Here is a 19,716-nt window from a genome sequence, read left to right as displayed (position 1 = left end):
TGTGTGTGTGTGTGTGTGTGTGTGTGTGTGTGTGTGTGTGTGTGTGTGTGTGTGTGTGTGTGTGTGTGTGTGCGTGCTGGTGGATGGCAAGAAGAGGGTTTGGTTTTTAAATAGGGGGAGACGGAGAGCTGGGTTTGTGGGGAGGGGATGCGGGGGATGGGTACAAATGTGAGGCAACACCGGGGAGAGACAGCGCTTTCATTTTCACATCCACTAACTGGTAAATCACAGATATGCTAACAGCTGATTCCCACCCTGGATTTGATCTTGCACACATTTGCCAACTTTGCTCTCACTCCCTCCTATCCTCTAAAACCGAGCTGTCATCACCACACAAGCTAACAAACACTCTCCCTCTCTCCATCTCTCTCTGAAATAGTAATTGACATTCTCCCAAATGCCCAGCTGCAGTGACAGAACATGCTCCGGATCACCTTGCTCTTAATTGAGCACCACTTCACCACAGCTCTGCAATTACGCTTAACCAACTTAGCATAGGTAATGTAACCCCAGTGGCTGCTATTTCCATTTGGAACACAAGCGCATCTGAATTAAAGCGAATGCCTCCTTTTTTTCCCTTTTTTTTTTTGAATGACACTGAAATCTGCTCAGCACAAGGGCAATGTCAGCTGTAATGCGTTAGCAGCTATAAAACCCCGAGACGGGGGACCAGTGAGTCCTTCTCGCTGTAGCCCAGGGATCTAACCAGCACTTGGTGCTTCAGCCTCCTCATGACTCATCAGCAGAATGATGTATGTACACTCAGAGACGTAGGCATTTTCACATTCACTTGCACACCAACTCTAAGCAAACATACACAGCTTCACAACACACAACCTTCGATGCCAAGGGATGAGGTTGCTGCTTCAGAAGAAACTCTTCCTTTATTACAGCGTTATTGCTCTCAGTGAATGTGAGCAACAAGAGCATGTGGATGGAAGAATGAAAGAGACAAATGCATTCGTGTCGTGGAGTTAAAAAGGGGCAGAGCTAAAGAATGACACCGCTGCTCTTTGTTCTTTTTAAGCGTTGACGCGTTCACATAGCACAATAGAGAACAAGTGCTGTTCAGGATCGGCAGAAAACTGCTGAGAACTGACACACACAGACGCACACACACTAAACACAGCAGGGGGAACAAGTGTGCACACATGCTTCGCGCATAAGAACCTCCCTTTAACTATAAAACAGCATTGTGATGACTGTTTCAATCACCTAGACCGGCCTCACGGTCTTGCCTTGCAACAGTTTGCTTGCTGCCCACACTGAAGTGGCAATCCACAACTAGAGCCACGTCGGAGGCTGTAGCCAATCAGGATTAGATTAATATTATTTTATTAATTTTTTTTTCTATTTCCTAAAACCAGCATGCACTTTGTGGGAGGTTGGGGACAGCTCAGAATAAACACTATCAACTTGAAATTTACAGCACTTTAGACTTTAAAGTGGACGTATTATGCATTTTGTTATTTTCTGCCATATATAAACTCTTACAATGACTGATGCTCACATTAAGTATCACCCAAGATCTAAAAATAAGGTCAGCATACAAAATATGGACAACAGCATCAGGCCACACCTGTTAATCTTTGAACTCAGGTGATTTCATTGGTGTTGCCACACCAGGCCACACAGTCTGCTGAATTTGAGTGTGCATTTCAGAACCACAGCAGTGTAAATTTGTCGACCGGGGTCACCGAGTGCTGACACGCATATGCTGTAACTGCATTAAAACTGCAGAGTGTCAAACCTTCTCTTGCATTAACATAGGCACATCAGTCTACCCTCGGAGCTTCGTAGCATGGGTTTCCATGGCTAAGCAGCTCCTGTAGGTGTAATCTGCAGGTCGCTTTTTCCATATAACATATGTGCTGTGATCCATATGAGCCAAAAGCTCTGACTTCAGACTGCTCTGCTCCTCTGTGTTCTAAAGTTTTTCTCTACTCTTGGATCTAGATTAGATCATTGAGATCAGAAAACCCCAATATGGTCATCTCAGGCACACAGCTCTGGCTCTGAGCACAAAAGTGTCACCCACCCACTTTCTTTTGCAGCAAATCAGAAGAAAGTTGGCTCAATGATAGAAGTCTCAAAAAGGCCTTAAAGGAGCTTGTTTGATGAGATAATGGATGAATTGAGGTGCTGGAACAAGACCCTGAATAGGATAAATATGGATTATTTTGAGCTTTGAATCAAACAAAGCTACTCTAGTAGCGTCCAAGAATAAAAGGATAGTGTAATCCAGATTAAACACCACAATTTGATTTTAAAACTTGATTTCCTGATCGATTAAAGCACTTTCCACCCCATCTCACTTAATGACTAATACCCTTTTTGCACAGAATATGAAAGTCACAGCAGCATTTTCTTTGTACCTGGGGCCATCAGTGCCATCGTAGGCTCCAACGGTGACGTTACGGAAGAGCTTCCTCTTGGCTTTCTCGCTGCGCGTCTCTGCAAGGAAGGCACATGCAGGCAAAACATATGTCCAATTCAAACATTCAGCTACCGCCATGACACCTTCTCTGTCTTTGTGCTGAAGTGTTGTGTCGTCAGCAGTCAAATGCATTTACACCCTGTTTTTGTCTCCTCAGCGTGGCATATGGTTTGCTTCTTGTGTGAGCAGCTGTGAAAATAGAAGACAAGTGAATAACTCTGCTGCACATGCATGTAGCACTGGTTGTTACCGAAAGCACCAACTACTGAACATGAGTGTGACATGTGGGTGTTACAACAGTTTAAAAGATAATTCCAGCCTAAGGAAATATGCAACCCGTTTTCTAGCTTGTCCCTTCACTAATCCAAGTACTATATGTGCGTGTGTGTGATTTATTAACCCTCCTTTTGACATACTTAACATGAATGAGTAATTGTCTTCTCCCATCAGGCACAGCACTGCTGTATGTTAGCTTTACAATCAGTCTCCAGAACATTCAATTTGGTGCTTATCTCACCTGGTCGATTGTCTTTGCTGGGAGCTGGTACCTCTTGCACACAGTCCGAAGGAAACCAGCCAGTGCGTCCTTTCACTGTTCCCTCCCAGTATCCACCCTCTCCTACACTTAACACTGAAACAGACAAAAGGACAGAAATATTTTACATTTTTGTTGTGATGAACTGGGATGCTGATCCTATTCATTTCACTTTTTTCGGCAAACCTCTTTCCTTCTCATCTGCATCTCCTCTAAACAACAGCCTAAATTTTTATTCAGTAAACTATATCGCAGCAGCATGACTAGAAATTTGTATAACAAAGAATTATCTAGGACTCAAATATTGCCCTGCTAAACAATAACATGACACAATTCCACTGGTTACTTCTACTCAGCAGAGTAGAAATTGTTCAACATGTGAAAATTCTGAGCTTTTCTCACCTTTGACTTTGTCCCCCTTGTTCAGCGAGAGCTCTCGGTCTCCACTGGCAGAGTGGGCACGAGTGGCCACGTACACTCGTCCTGGAACTGCGCTGTACATGCGCTTCATCTGACCCCCGCCACCACCCGCCGAGGTCGCACTGCAGAAAGACAAGCGCAGTGAGTGCATTAGAAAACCAAGAGATAAGACTGAGTGGCACACTGTGGAAAAACAAATGAGACAACATACAGCCTGTCAGGCCACATCAGAGACAGCTGAGTCATGCTAATCTGTCATACCAACAGTAAGATTTTATTCTGTGCTGGTGTATTTACACAACAGCGTCTAGTATTTAGCATGACAGGTGCATACTGTAGAAACTTCTGACAATTTCAGTCAACAAAACCAGCTCCTTCCCTTCATTTTGCACAAAACGAATGATATTAGATATATATAGAGTTTGTCTAACATTTAACTTCATAAATTTCTGTCACTATATTTCAGAATTTGACACGTCACATGCATCAAATATTATTAATTTTTTCTTATCACCAGGGATTTATTCTTTCATTTTTGTCCAGTGGTTGAGTCACTGCTTTGACCCGATCAACATTTCTGATGTTGGAAGGGTAGAATAGAATGAATGGTTAAGCACATCTAATAATTATCCATCCATCCATCCATCCATCCTCTTCCACTTATCCAATTCAGGGTCATGCTGGAGCCTATCTCAGCTGCCTTAGGATGAGAGGCAGGGTACAGCCTGGATAGGTCACCAGTCTGGCAGGGCTCATTATAACACCAGTTTATGATATTGGTCAGTACTAGTCAGTTACCAGCAAAATACATTCAGTTCTAATGGTGCTGCTGCACTTATTTTTAGTTCTAACACACAAATCAAACAAGAGTACAAACCTCCGCCAAGACAGCTCACTCTCTGGGCAGTATTCACTTTTAAGGGAATGGTATTATATTTTGTATCTATTCATTTCATTTTTTAAACAAACTTTAAGTAGTTTTTAGTGCAATAAAAATCAAAAGGACACTTTGTATTATACTAAAGTATGTCTGTGTAGGTTCTCAGTGATTCAGGTCATGGTAGAAATAATTCTAACTAACTTGGGAGCTCATTGTCTTTCTCTTGACAGTACCTTCTTTAAAGATATGACACATTTTGAGGTCAACTTGAAATAATGTGAAGTGTAAATATGAAATCAGAGGTCAAATGAAACATGAAATTTGGATGTACACTTATTATATTTTTTTAGAGATTAGAGATAGATATTTAGAATCCCCATATAACAGGATCCTTTCCTAAATGTTGTTGGTACAAACAAAGGCAGTAGAATTTGAAGCACAGTTTTAAAGATAAAAAACATTTTATGAAACTTTGACCTTACTTGACCTGAAGGAAGAGGTCAGAAGTTTGAAGTAAAGTGATATTTAGAATCCCTACTTGTCTATGTTGTCAATACAAATGAAAGCAAGACACATAATTTATAATAGCTCTGTATAGCATTATTATCACTTTGATCTTCAGATCAATTTATTGACCTTGAAAGAGAGGTCGGAGGTCAAATGTAACATGATATTTTAAATCTTTATATGTTACTTTTGGTATGTTGACAATACACATTTATTATATTAGAATGATAGTTTCTAAGTTTTAAGCCTTTTTATCCGCTTTGTTTTCTACCTTGAAGACTTTGGTGGATGTTAGCCAAATTATAATGAATTGTAATGGGACCCCACTCTACATCCCTACAAAGTTTTATCATAAGTCATGTAAAATGTTTCGCTTTATTGTGTTTACAGACAAAAAGAAATGACACGCACGCAATGCTACCAAAGCCATAACCTCTTTAGTGGAGGTAAATATAGACAATAGTAAATATGCACACATTAACATCGTGAGATTGTTAGTTTCTTATATAGTTGCTAACCATAACTTAAAGAACTTGTGTGCTTACCTAAGTCTTTTTTACATTTTTAAACCTTCTTTTTTAAGGTAAAGTGAATGTATCCTAAATTTCTTTTGTTTACACAAAAACGCCGATTTATACCACATATAAACAAATGTGACCTTCTTGCAATTGCAAATAGTAAAAGGTATGCATCTGAGACATAAATAGTAATTTCTTTGCATGCAGCTAAAGATAATTGGAGATGACTGACTTCCTACTGTTGGATGGCCTGAAAGGACCTAGTCAGATTAAGATCCCAGCAGGCTTCTTTACCCCTGTCTGCCTCGTGGCTGCCTGTGCCTCTCCTCTGTGTCACTTTGGCCTCCTCTCCCTCTGGAGGGCGAACGGGTACGAGTTCTGGGGCTGCTGGAGCTTCTCATACCCACTGAGGCCCTGCGATGACCCTGCAAAAAACAGCCCCACGGAGAACGTCAGTATTGATCATTTCAGATGATGAGAAATCATCAAGCGAGCTACTATTACAAAAGATCAAAACATGGACATCCACCTAATGCTGGACAGTACCTGTCCTGGGTTGGGATTGGTCGCAGCCTTGTTGGGCAGGGCCAGAGGGTCAGACTGGGTCATGGTGTTATCACTATTAGCACGCAGTAGGGGGTGGGAATGAAGCAAAGGGAGGGGCAGTGTGTGGGAACTTTCTTTTCGCTTTGGAACAAACTTTGGTGACTCTAAAAACGGCACTAAAGACATAACATGATGCAGAGGTTTGGTGTGACGGTACAGGTGAATATGTGAGGTGTGACAGGATGAAAGGGAGGGAGAAAACAGGTACATTGTTAGGATTATATATTTGGGAAAGAGCAAGGCAGACAGGTGTTGGGAAGCTACGTTTGAAAGTCCCTGCAGAAGAAACAGTTGCCAGGGAAGCTTACCTATATCAGAGTCTTTGTGGTTTTTGATGATTTCCCCGAGTTCAAAATGACCAGACAAAACAGCTAGCTGCAAACAACGAAGACAAACTGAAATATTATTTGTTCCAGCAGGTCAAAGCTACTCTACAAATGCAATTTCACTCTGCAGACAGGATAATAAAAAAGCAAAACATGTTCCTCAAAACTCTGGATTATTTTTTAAAACATTTACCTGAAACGGGGTCTGACCATGCTTGTTCTTCGCCTCCTTATTCGCCCCCCTGTACAGAAGAACACGGACGCAGCTTTCCTGGTGATTCAGAGAGGAAAAGGAATCGGTTAACATCTGTAGAAGATATAACAGCAAACATTATGGTAATAATAGTTTAATAAGGGATCTTTTTGCCATACTTGCCTTGTTGTACAGGGCAGAAATGTGAAGCGCAGTGTTCCCTGAGGCATTTTGAGAAGTGGTGTCTGCCCCATAAAACAGCAGATGCTCCAAGTGTTGTGCAAAGCCATTCTGGCAAGCCTTTTAATGTCAAGAGTATGATAGAAATATCCCCAATATTATAAAGTATAGAAGGACACAAGTTGGACTAAAGAGAATGGTTTCAAACGGGATAAGGAGAAGATGGTGTAAGAGAATAGGGAAGAAAATGAAAGACATTGAAAAAAGAGATACGAAAAATAGGGGAAGGGGAAATCTGTCACACAGTAGTCTAACAGAAAACAAAGAGGTGAGAGCAAATTACAATTCACCACAGTGGAAAAGAAAGGGAACAAAAGCCATTAAAACGACAGAAATGAGCCTTCAGCAGCCTGAGAGGTTCCCTCATATTTTTCTGCAGGGATTAAAATATCACAAGATACGTACAAAGTAAAGAAAACACAGAGCACGGCAAAACCAAAATAAAATACCATGACAACCGGCTTGCAGTGCAAACACAAATTTCCCAGAATGTCACAGAGACATAATGTAGGCAATGCACACATATCTACGCTGAGAGAAAGAGCTAAGATACAATGCTCTTTCTGCACTGGACTCATCTCAAGATGAGCGAGACGTGAACGGGTTCGAGGAAACAGTGTGGTCACCTCATTCCCTTTTGGTTTATTTACGTAATAGTCACAGCATGGCTTTCTGTTAGGGATGAAGGGATGGTGGGATGAAGGGTACCTTATGTATTTCTTCCATTCCAAACTCCTCTTCATCCCTGTGCTATGGAGAGAGAGAAGGAGGGGAGGAAGGAGAGAGAATGGAGAGACGAGTGAGGAAGGCAGGGAGGAGAGAGGTGTGAGAAAAGGCTGAGAGACACTGAAGGTGATGGTAGATCTCATCAGTCACATAAATAAGAAAGGGAAATGTTGGTGCATTGCTTAAGTTAACATGAAGGAGACAGAAACCAGACGGGATTTAACTATGATGAAACAGACATGATGAAAACTGTGAATCGTGGGAATCTGCAAAGAGGCGCACAGGGTGATTGATTTGCATTTGTAGCTGATTAAAAATCTAAGCTTACCTGATGGGATTCGTCCCAGCCGTTCTCGTCCCTTGTGCCCAGCTTTGCCCTGTAATAGAGCAAGGTCTCACAGCAGGAAGTTTCACCCCCTGTCAGCACAGTGTGGTACAGCGGGGTTAGGCCACAGCGGTCTTTGGAGTCTGGAGATGCTCCGAGGGACAAGAGAGCCTGGCAAGTTGACACACAGAGGGCAAAGAACAAGGATTATTTTAACCAAGTGTGTGTGAATGTGTAGAGTAGTAAAATATAACAAAGGCTTAATAGATTTTCTTCACAGCGATTATTAATCAAATACTAAAACAATGTAACAGGAATATGAAATGTTACAGATAGTTCTTATATAAGTACATCACATGTACCATAAGTGCATGTGGTACAAAGTTATTGTGATGAGTGGGGGTGGGGTGTATATGTATGTGCGTGTGTGTATGGTGGAGGTGGTGTTGTCTATATAATAATAATTTAAAAAAAGGAGAAGAGAAAGAAATGTTATCACAATTACACACATTACAAAACATTCGGTGTGTGACTAAACCCGCAGCTGAGGCAATTCTCAGAACTACAAAAGAGGAAAATTCTCGTAGTTTATTCAAAGAAAAGGAACAGCGCTCACAAGTTTACACTAACCAATAAGAACGAGAGAGACATAAAGCCAAGAGAAAACCACTTAGAAATTATTATCATATGACCCACCTCTGTAATTATCTTCAAAGGTAACAGCCTGTTTCCATGGGGCATTTATGCTATTTTGCTTTTATCCTTTAATTAGAATCATTATTCCGTTTTAATTTATTTTGTCCACACCGCCCGCTCTACTTGAGTGTGTTTGTACTCTGCATGCGTGTGACTCTAACTTTTTTAGCCCTTACCAGCAGCCCAGCGTGATTGTGAGCCCTAACAGCTTTGTGCAGGGCCGTCATGCCGTCTCTGCTTCTGAAGTCCAAGTGAGCGCCGCCCTGAACCAGGACCCTGATGCCCTCCACCGACAGGCCAGACTGCATGGCCACAGTGAGGGGGGTTTCTGACCCACAGAGAAGGTGAGAATGAAAGTTCACCCTCCTATGCTCTTGATATTGCTAAATATTACTGGCAAAGAATAAAGGTAAAACTCACCTCCGGTGTCAGGGTCGTGAAAGTTCGGATCAAGACCTTTATCGAGGACTTTTCCCATTTTGTCTATTGCTCCGGTCTGAATGTAATCCAGAAATTTCTTCAGACTGGCCTGAGTGTAGGGAAAGATGTTGCTGAATGCAATTAAGCACAACAAAATTCAAAAAACACACAAAAGAAAAGAAATACCCTTTGTGCTGAGTTTAGCGAGAGCCTTTTCATCCAGATTGGTCTGTTTATAGACTCTGGTTTTGTACCTAAACTGAAGACCGGAAAACATAGCACACATGAAAATGAGGATGATGGTACTTAGCTGTTCAGTTTCTTGGTGACAGCCTACACTGGAGGATATAACAAAATGATTACAATTTGTGCTGTGAAACCGTAGTTCAGAGAAAGCACCATTATTCTTGTCAGATGTTGCTGAACTCTCGCTGTTTCCAGAGATCTGTTCTCCCACTCGGAGTCGCTAGAATGACTCCATAATTGGCTTCTTTAAAATATTTGTGTCAGATTTGTTTTTACGTTTTGGGAAAAGGCTAAAAATGGTTAACTCTTCAGCCTCACAATGTAATAAGTTGGATTTGATGTTTCAATTATGATAATTTAAGCGCAAGCAAAGTGATGCAAATGAGCGGTTTGCGCGCACAGCTTTAGAAAGGATCTAGGGAAGGGCTCTATTAAGTTAGATTAATGATTAATGGGGGCTTTTTTTCCACAATGCGTTGGTTAAGGTTTGATTAATGACATTTAAAATAATAATACTATTAATGCAGTTTTCTTTAAATCACACTGACAAGATTAATTTATCATATAAGGTGATTTACATCTCAGGAACTGACAGATTGCACATTAGTCCCTCATTACACTGATTATATGCCCCACTGCGTTATTCTAAGACTGGTTTCTCACAGAGTAAAAGGGTCTGAACGCACTGCAAACTGCTCATTTTAAAATATTTTTTCTATTGTTTTCCACTGATGTTCTTGTGTTGAGGCAGCAGAGTGTTAATGTGTCGTATTCTTAATGTCTCTATTTTGGAAGGAATAAAGATCAGAAGGGGAAAAAACATCAGCCTAAAATTTGTTCTTGAACAGATGAGACTAATGAGTGTACTGTGTTTGGTTGGTTTTGCTTTTTTTACTTGGAAACCACCTGACTGGGTGTGTAGTCCTCACACCAAATCAGTTAACAGCTGAGGAGCTTTGAGGTAAGAAATTTCTGTCTAGCAGCTCAGAGCTGAGCTGCACCTCGCACTATGCCCCAGAAAACCAAGTAAAGATGGGTTTAGCAGCCACAATACAAAAGCAATCAGCCCTAAAAGTCTCAGTAAAACAACTGCAGCAGTACAACAGGAGCTAACAGGTAGATGCACTTAGTGGAACAAATGCGTTTTTTTAACTGATACTTATAATACATTCTGTTTGTTTCTACTTCCTTTAATATGACTTCCCTTACCATGACTCTAACTGACTCTGTCTTTACTTTAGTGTCAAAAACGCCTAAACTCTATGCAGTCTGCTGTGGGGTGTGTGGAGAGTGCAGTTACAAGGCCTCATCAGTATGCAGACAGGACCCCATCTCAAACATTTCGAGGAATAAACCTTCTAATTTGAAGCTAAACTTTTGAGCTAAAGAAGATGCTCTTTCCAGCCCCGCCCAACTCAGCAGCACATACAGGAGCTGAGCCACCAGAGGGCACTGTGAGATAATTGTATTACAGCAGGAAACCTCAGATTCATGCTGTCTCACAACCCACTTACCAAAAAGCCAGGCAATACAATGTAATTAGCAGGTTACATAATATACGTAATGCATTTAAATCCATCCAGTTTTGTAAGGATTTCATTTACGCAGTCCACTCACTCTGTGATGCAGGGGGATTCTAATAAACACAATGCAATTTGGAGTTGCCTGCAATTAGAGACTTTCTTTACTCAGTTATGAGAAAAAAAAGTTTCAGAGTATCATACAGGATACTTCATTTCTCTACAGAAAGTACAAATCATTAAAAACATATCTGTATTTACGTTTGCTTTTTTGATCACTAATTTTTAGCAAGATTATTCAAAACCCATAAAAGAATCTATACAACACCACTGTAGAGTAATAATAAGTGCACTTAGGTCACAACTTCTGTAAGTTTAGCAGGAATTAGGGGAATCTGATATTTGATTACTTCCAGCTGAAGAACTACAAATACATCATCACGGTTCTGAGAAATGAAATTGTTTGCAGTACAACAATATTTATACAAAAATCAATCAATATTAGATTTGACATCATTTTACATCATTTTAAGAAAGAGAGAAACAAGTGATGCTCTAAGGGGGGCTTACACTGGGTCACAGCTCCCTTTCCTACCTCCAGGTACGGCACCCCTTTCTCGAAGGACTGTGAGTAGTCTCTCAGGGGTCTCTCCTCCTCCAGGAACTTGGCGTCCCGTCCCTCTCCAGCTGGCTGGAAGAGGCCATAGTTGTAGACGTCCCATAGGGACTCACTGAGGGAGCAGATGATCTGCTGCTTAGCGTTCCACACTGTGCAGTCCTGATCAAACTGGAGACATCTCTGTCAGACAATGGACAGGACAGGGGCGGGGTTAGAGGGCGATAGTACACCTGTACTAAGGTTGAAACAGTGGTTAAAAATATACAGGTTTTACAGCTGTTGTAGTGTACCTCTGTCAAAACATTTTTAATGGATATTTTCAGTGCTTTGAGCACCAAGAACAACCTAGTGTTTCAAATCAGATGTTGATGAGCCCAGTTAGCTGTCTGTACGTTAGATAGCTTTACAGGATGCCCTTGTGGATCACTAACTGCACTATAGTGCTGCAGTGTTTTTGTTTTTGGATTTAGGACAGGATCCCCTGAGTCTAGATGTTGATGGTGATGAAGATGAAGACTGAGTGAGGTGGAGATGGAAACGAGGTAGGTTGCATGAATGAGAGTCTGAAAGGAAGAATGACAGAGCACTGAGATTTAAATCACGCAGAGTGGTGGCTGATTGACTCAAAGAAGGTAAATAAAAAGATGGCTGGACTAGTGTACTGATGTAAGTACTGAGAGCGTGGGAAAGTCATAACGATGTAAAGAACAGACTAGAAGCTGATCTTCCTTATTGCACTTACACATGAGTTTTATCCTCAGTCAGCACTCGTTACAGCCAAGATATGCAGAAGAGCATGTCTGAATGCACACCCCATCAAACTTTCCAACAGAAGACTGGAAAAGCATTTCCTTGTTTAATGAGTCCCATCAGTCCTGTCTTGTATTAACTGTTAAGGTAATGGTGTGGAGAATATTTTCTCAGAGCACTTTGGCCCCCTTAGTAACAACCGAGCATTATTTAAACACCGCAGCCTGTCTGCAGTCCTTTTATGACCACAGTCTACCTAGTCTCCGATGGCTGTTTCCAGCAGGACAACACGTATCTTGAACTACTTTCTTCAACATGACCCTGAGTTCACTCACTGTATTCAAATTGCCTCCAAAGTCATGGGTGTGAGGCTGACAAATCTGCAGCAGCTGTGTGGCGCTATCATGTCAATATGGAGATCTAGATCTCTGATGAATGTTTTAACCACTTTGTTGAATCTGAGCCAGGAAGAATTAAGGCAGTTCTGAAGGCTAAAAGGAGTTTGTGCATGATGAATGTATATGAGTGTGACGTGCAAAATATGAATGCATTACTTTTAATGAATCACCTGCCACATTCATGAATTATAAGATGACTCATTCTGTCCTTTTAGTCTGTGGTATCAGGTTATTTGGATCTATTTCACTTTCATTTTTATACCCTAATTTTTGATTTTCTCTGCTAATAAAGAAGTAAAACTCACATGCATAGATAAATATTTTGCTATTTCCTCCTTGTCCAGTTTACTCCATTATCCAGAAGAGGAGGAGCAAATTTTGTGGATACACCCAAAGGCTACAATTACAAAACACCTCGGATGTATTGTGTGTGTGTGTGTGTGTGTGGATTTCCTAACATGATTTCACTGTGATTGTTGCATTGTCCATTTCCTCATATTCTCCCATTTCTGTGCAGTTCCACAGGAAAGACATCTTTCTGGACCTGGAGCTCGAGCTGATTGGAAGCTTGAACAGCAGGAGAGCTGAGAGGTGTGAGAGATGTATGTATCCATACTATTGTTCCATTTCAGAGGGCTGTGAGTAAAACTGCACAGCTCAGCACACTTCCATGTCCCTTCTGCCCCCCTCGAGCCCGCACTCGGTTGCACTATTTGATAGTGTAGCAAACTCTATTGGCATGGCAACCAGTTCATTAGTGGAGGCAGGCACCCGTTGCCGTAGCAATGTCTTGGTGGTCCCTGGGAGGTTAACCACATGATAGGGATGAGCATGACTGTGTGTATGTGCATGCATATAAGTGAGCTATAAACTGTCTGTGTGTGTCTTCTTATTGGAGTGCACTTGTGCAGTGTAGTGGTTTTTCTTGTGTGTGTGTGTGTGTGTGTGTGTGTGTGTGTGTGTGTGTGTGTGTGTGTGTGTGTGTGTGTGTGTGTGTGTGTGTGTGTAACAGAGATAGAGTGGCTAATCCCTCTGAGTGAGGTCTAATGTAATGTATACTGTATATAACAGTGCTGCTTCTCTCCTCATCGTCTCTTCTTTGATGCAGTTTTCCTGAGATGTTTCTGGCAGTTTTTATTATTTAGATCTTCAGTGTGCACTATTACAGCACATATTTTCCTCTCTTTTCATCCTTTCCCCCCCCTTTCTTCAGTCTGTCTAAGTAGCTCCTAATATTCAGCCCCTCTCTTTATCCCTTTTTAATTCTGTTCAATAATACTTCAGCTTCCGGGTTTGCAGTGCCGAGTGTTTGTCAGTGATGTGTGGATCTCGGTACGCTGCCTGTGGCTGATGGAAACCTGAGAACAGAGACGCCTTCCACATATTTCTTCCCTTCGACAGTCACTCACTTCCTCAGCTCTCCCAAAACTCATTAAAAACCTATTAAATAATTAGCAATTACTGTTGTATTGAGGGCAGATTAGCTGACATGTAGAACAGTCGGCATGTTCAGGGAGTTGAAAATGGAGAAAGGAGGATGGGGGAGGGGTTACAGTGGGGCACCCATTCTCACCTGGATATGGTGCGTGTGGGCTGGCCAATTCTCGCCTGCTGCCACCGTAAGGCTGAGAGCTGCTTCAAAGTGTGAAATGAGACTAACTTCAGTTTTGGAAGCTAATTATGACCACCTGACCCAAGGCAGATGCTTGCATGGTGTTGTTGACTGAATATGTTTTCCCTTGCAGGGTGCTCAGCACAAGCTGAGCTCTGTGTGAGTTCCTACTTCCCTTTGGGACTCATCTCTGAGCCCGCGGGATAACTGGAATGGAAAAGCCTTGAAATTAGAAATGTGCTTCTATAGTTGTGCACACTGTTTGACTTATATAAAAAAATTGTATGCTTCAAGCCACCCATGCAGTGTTTTCTGTGAATAATTTGAAACAGACGTAGAATCAGCAACGCATCAGTATTATTTGACGTGTTTTAACTCAAAGGATGGAAAACGGCTGGATTTTAGAAGAGAAGCGGGAAGGGAGGGAAGCAAATCAAAAGACAGGAAGAAAACTGAAAAGCTTCTGAGTTTTAGGGGAGGTAATAGCGAAGGTGGTGACCAAAGCCCAGTGTTCAGCTCTCATTAAATGGCTGTTGTCCTTTTCTTTTTTTTAATAGTCACAAATGTAAAAAATACATTTTTGGAGCTTTTTGTCTGCAGTTGGTCATAACATCAGAATCAGAAACAGCAACATTAACTAAATGTATACCTGCCTTAATGGTTTAAATAGCCTGAGATATTATTTTTGAAATTCTGTTTGTCACATTAAAGCTCTCTGTCTCTGAGGCAGTAATACCAGGGAGACTTGGCTTGAACTACTTCCTCATTTGGAAAGACCTCCAGTGCAGTGTGAGGGAGACTTCTTTCTTTTTCTTTTTTCCTTGACAGGGAGAACTAAACTTTTAAACTGTTTGATTTGGACTGGTTTTGACAAGTTTTTTTCTTCAAAAAATTCTGCTTCAGCTACTTTATTCACTTTTAAATGATCAGTCAAGAAGCTCCAGGGACAGCTGTGCGGGCCTCAGCCTTTCATGGATTTCACACACACGTTACGAGCAGTGTCTTTGATGCACCTACTGTTTGTTTGATGTCGGGGATTCCAATGCGGAACACCATCATGGTCAAGTAAGTGTCCTCCAGTGGAGCCACTGTGGTCATGCTGCGCTCCATGAAGGCTCGTTTCTTTGCTGCCATGAAATACTGCTGCTTATTGGCAGCTTGATGATGTAGCGGGGCTATATTGGGCATGTAAGGGATCCCCCTGTTGCCGTGATTGCCCGGCCTCAGCGGCCGATCTACTCTCTGTCGACCGACCACAATGGCTGCTGGTTTCACCACCTCACCGCCTTTCCCTTCCCAGGATTGTCGTCCTCCTGTCATCTCCTTTTCCTCCAGATACTCTAGTCGTCCATTCTCCATGTCACGTTCACCTTCTTCTTTTCTGTTTTCTCTTCCCTGCTCCTCTTCCTCCTCCTCATCCTCCCCATCTTTGTCATCCTGACTGGGATAAAAGTGCTCATTATTTCCCAGCATCCTTTGCTGTGCAGAGGTCACTGCAGAGAGGGCTGAGTGATCTAGCTGTCATGGAGACAAAACATGGCTATCCCATGAGACTGGCTTCATCCTTAGAAACATGCTGTAGGGGAAAAAAGGCAGAAAAGGGAGTAAATGTCGGTCATTTGACTCGTATCTTTGCTTTGATTGAGAGAGTGAACTTAGTAATGCTGGAATATGAGTAATTCAAGTACATAAAAGACACGTGCAGTAATAGAAAATCTAGCCACTGGCAATGCTAATAAGTCCACATGTGTGAAATAGCACAGAGCTGGTCCACATTTTCCATTTAGCCACTGGGAATGCGTCTGGGAATAGCAGACTTATGAAAGACAGGCTAAATATAAACTCTGTGAATTTGCATCACAGGTTTTCTGCAGGAGGGAGTGAGTTGGAGATGCGATCTAGCATCACACGAGGTCAAGATCATTGGTATTTTGTGACAATGGAGGAGACCTATGTTTGAGGCACAGCCCAGGGCTAACAGCTAAATGTGCGCTTCTTAAAGGAAAATTCCACCCTTGCACTCTGTTACTGTTAAATACAATTTAACTCGTTGACCTTGCCCTATCCCTCATCCTTGACAGCCTGTTTTCATTCCCAAGGTGTCAAATGGAGCTGTTTTGACAAAGCTGGTGGCATTTCCAAATTTCACACGAGGTCTCCTGCGCCATGAAGTAACAGGTTTAGGAAACAAGGTGGCAGGTGTCTTATCTGGATGCTTATAAAGAGCCCCTTGGTGTCTGTGCTAAATCACGGGGTAAACATCATTTTCTTAACTTTTCCTAATCGTAACCCTTAGTGCAGGATTTGACACCCTTGGATGCAAACGTGTTGACCTCCAGCATGTCTGCATGGTTCACCAACAGGATATGAAGGATAGGATGGCTGGCAGTATACTCCAGATTAGAAATGGTGTTTTTTAATAAGCATGAATCTGCACAACATCCAACATATTCTCATTGGACAGCTTTTAAGCTTTGCTAATCAGGCCATTATCAGACCGTGAGGGCTTGTTACAGGAATTGGGTTGTTTTCTCTTAATAGCCGTCTACGCCAGATTGAAGGGGGCTTGGGGTTTTACACAGCAAAGGTTTGTAAATAACTCAGTGAATCAGCAGCTTCTGGAAAGTCACATCTGAGTGTACTGACTGGATTTGCAGTTGTTGACAAAGTTTTAAGAAAATGCCCAAATTATATTTACTTTTCCAGCTGAAAGAAATAGTCATGCTCCTTCATTAAAATAAAGGAAGCGTTGTGGAGGAAGGGTTTTCTGGTCTAGTGAACTTTCAGTTTAATTATTTGTGTACTGTACATATTCAATTCATTTGAATTCAATTTTATTTATACAGCGCCAAATTACAACCACAGTCACCTCAAGGTGCTTTATATTGTAAGGTAGACCCTACAATAATACATAGAGAGAAAAACCCAACAATCATATGTGCCCCTATGAGCAAGCACTTTGGCGACAGTGGGAAGGAAAAACTGCAATATGGCATTACACCTCACAACTTTACACAGTACGGTAAAGAAGAGTTGGAGAATTGTATTCTTTCTTAAGAAAGTACTTCTTGACACTTTGAGGAGAAGCAAAATTTCAACAGGAACAAAGGAGGGAGAAGCCACCGTCTTCCTTCATGAGTCCAGACATAAAGTCTAGGAAGAGTACCTTTCTCTCTGATCACTAACAGCTGTTTTAAAAAAAAAACGTGACTTAGGGTGGATTTTTGCTTTAAGCTTGTTCCATTGCATCTTCATGCTTCAGATTTGGCATACTGGTGCCTCCGTATGTTTTGTCCTGGTTTTTCTGTGGTGAAGTCTGGCTACAGGGCTTTGCCATCATGCAGATCTGGACCATTGCCAACAGCCGCCTTAATGATGGGGAGTGATGCAGGGAATCTCCCACTGTTTCATTTGCAGAGTGGTGCTCTGAATATCTTATGAGCTGAGTCTGACATGGATGGGAATCAGAATGCACAGATGGACAGATGGAGCACAACTCGAATCAGGACACAGAGCTAACGTCAATCAATCACAGATTACCAACATGCAGATAATTCACTCGGTTATTAATAGATTATGTAGAAAACGTGCTGATGAGGGTTAACGGGGCATTAAGTGATCTAGGACTTTTGACTTATCAACCTCTATTGGGGACCAAGGACATCGACAGGTGTCTGGCACAGCTTACAGTGGCCTGCAATGGACATAAACAATAATGCAGAGATGAAGAAGCCAGCCAAGAGCCGGACACCCAACAGGAATACTGATGAAGAGCATACTCACTTTTAAAACACTCTAACATGGATGCTGCTTTTGTAATTCCTGATTGTTACACAGTTTGAAGTGTTTATGTTTTTGCGTTGTTTTGAACATTTTTGAAAAAACCACAGATGTCTCCAGTCACAAGCAGGTGACAGAAGAAAAATCCCTAAGGTGTTGCATGTTGATGGTTGGTTATAGGCAGGTGTTATGTACCATTTTGGATAAGAATTCAGGTTTTATTCTCGGGGATGTCTGCTTTCTTTCTAATAGTGTGCAGGGAATGGCTCCTGGTTGGAATTCTATGGAGAAGAGGACCCTGGGCTCCCTTTACTATGACCACAATAATCACTTTCCTCATTTATGTTCTCAGTCTCTAGTTACAACACATAAAGCTAATTCCGTACATGTTTGCTCCCATTAGTGTTCAGAAAAACAAAGTATATTTTAGACTGACAAATTGCAAATGAGCATGCAGCGTCTCTCTATTTCACAGTTTGGCACATCATGAGGTCTAGTTAAAAAAAAACTGAGATGGTGTCAAAGCTAAAGGTCCTTGAGAGGCATGCAGACTACTGGGTTGCTAGTTTCAATTTTTAATATAATTTTTGGGCTTTTTAGCCTTCATTTACACAGGACGACAGATAGAAAAGCTGAGAGCAAAACATACAGCAAAGAGTTTTGTGTCTTATTTAGAGATGGACCGATCCGATATTCAGTATCGGTATCGGTCCGATATTGACGTAAATTACTGGATCGGATATCGGAAGAAATTTTAAATTTTTATCCGATCCAGTGAATATCACAAAAGCACCTCAAAAACTCGCTAACATGGTATAACCCAGGTCATGACCTTAGCACGTCAGAGCAGTATGCGTCACGTGATCGAGCAGTTATCGCGTGGGAGAGCTCAGAGCCATCATGTCAGCAGTGTGGATTTATTTCAAACTAAAAGACGAAAAAAGCAAGACTGCCGAATGCAACTTATGCGATGCAAGTGTTTCGCGGGGTGGTAGCAGTGTGGGGAATTTTAACACCACAAACATGATTAAACACTTACAGAAACACTACGCAAATGAGTACGCGGAATTTAGCCTGGCCTCCAAAGCTAAGCAGAAAAGTGTACCATATCAACAAACGCTTTTGGAAAATATTCAGAGACGTGAGAAATTCCCTCCGGAAAGCAATAGAGCGAAGCTGATAATGGAGAAAATAGTTGAATTTGTTGTGCTTGATGACCAGCCCCTTTCCGTTGTGGAAAATGATGGTTTTCGACGCTTAATTGAGCATTTAGAGCCTCGCTACATGCTGCCAAACCGGCATTTCATCTCGGAGGAAGCTATCCCAGGCAAGTACAAACAGGTGCGCAAGTTCATCTCCGAAAGTTTGGAAATAATTCCCACGTTAAGCATGACGACTGATATCTGGAGCTCGGACGTTTGTCCGTTGTCCCTGCTAAGCCTGACTGTACACTGGATAGACTCGAGTTTTACAATGCAAAAAGCAGTGTTGCAGGCCAAAGAGTTTCGTGGTTCACACACAGGAGAGTCCATCGCTGCAGCTATGGAGGAAATGTTAAATGCGTGGAAAATTCCGAAGAATAAAGTCCACGTTGTTTTGCGAGACAATGCCAGCAATATAAAAAAGGCAATGGACCGGCTAGGTGTTGCAAGTTTGGGATGCTTCGCACACACTTTGCAACTTGTGGTGAATGAGGGACTGCTTGCACAACGTGGTGTATGTGATGCTGTGACAGTGGGCAGAAAAATAGTGGGTCACTTCAAACACTCACCACAGGCATATTCGCGTTTGGAGGACATTCAAATGGAGCTGAACATGTCACCCAAACATCTGATACAAGATGTGCGAACAAGATGGAATAGCACATATTATATGATCAAGACCCTCACAGAACAGAAGCGAGCCTTGTGTGCATATTCTGCAGAGTATGATCTGCCTGCCACACTTAGTGCACAGCAGTGG

At 41.9% G+C, this 19,716-nt stretch overlaps 1 protein-coding gene across 6 annotated transcripts in view; it reads right to left on the bottom strand.

The window, feature by feature from the left end:
* Positions 1–19,716, bottom strand: part of LOC102309458 (SH3 and multiple ankyrin repeat domains protein 1) — a 54,599-nt gene that overhangs the window by 15,953 nt on the left and 18,930 nt on the right. The window contains exons 2-17 of one of the 6 annotated variants that reach the window (XM_042227559.1): positions 17,617–17,668; positions 14,992–15,550; positions 11,191–11,394; positions 9,016–9,088; positions 8,830–8,937; positions 8,586–8,737; positions 7,717–7,884; positions 7,371–7,412; positions 6,606–6,722; positions 6,423–6,500; positions 6,212–6,278; positions 5,844–6,019; positions 5,592–5,722; positions 3,375–3,514; positions 2,955–3,068; positions 2,376–2,454 (exon numbers count right to left, since the gene is read on the bottom strand). In XM_042227559.1, the coding sequence (XP_042083493.1) occupies positions 2,376–2,454; positions 2,955–3,068; positions 3,375–3,514; positions 5,592–5,722; positions 5,844–6,019; positions 6,212–6,278; positions 6,423–6,500; positions 6,606–6,722; positions 7,371–7,412; positions 7,717–7,884; positions 8,586–8,737; positions 8,830–8,937; positions 9,016–9,088; positions 11,191–11,394; positions 14,992–15,447 (2,105 nt within the window). In that variant the 5' untranslated portion in view covers positions 15,448–15,550; positions 17,617–17,668. Of the gene's footprint in view, positions 1–2,375; positions 2,455–2,954; positions 3,069–3,374; positions 3,515–5,591; positions 5,723–5,843; positions 6,020–6,211; positions 6,279–6,422; positions 6,501–6,605; positions 6,723–7,370; positions 7,413–7,716; positions 7,885–8,585; positions 8,738–8,829; positions 8,938–9,015; positions 9,089–11,190; positions 11,395–14,991; positions 16,848–17,616; positions 19,711–19,716 lie in introns of those variants that run through there. The other 5 variants (XM_014339156.2, XM_042227558.1, XM_042227561.1 and 2 more) reach the window with 5 other exon arrangements.

This window comes from Haplochromis burtoni, unplaced genomic scaffold (assembly GCF_018398535.1).
Source record: "Haplochromis burtoni strain Fernald_Lab_line unplaced genomic scaffold, NCSU_Asbu1 Contig_268, whole genome shotgun sequence".
NCBI classification, from domain to species: Eukaryota; Metazoa; Chordata; class Actinopteri; order Cichliformes; family Cichlidae; genus Haplochromis; species Haplochromis burtoni.
Note: the sequence above shows the minus strand (reverse complement) of the source record. Positions and strands in the feature narration are given on the sequence as shown.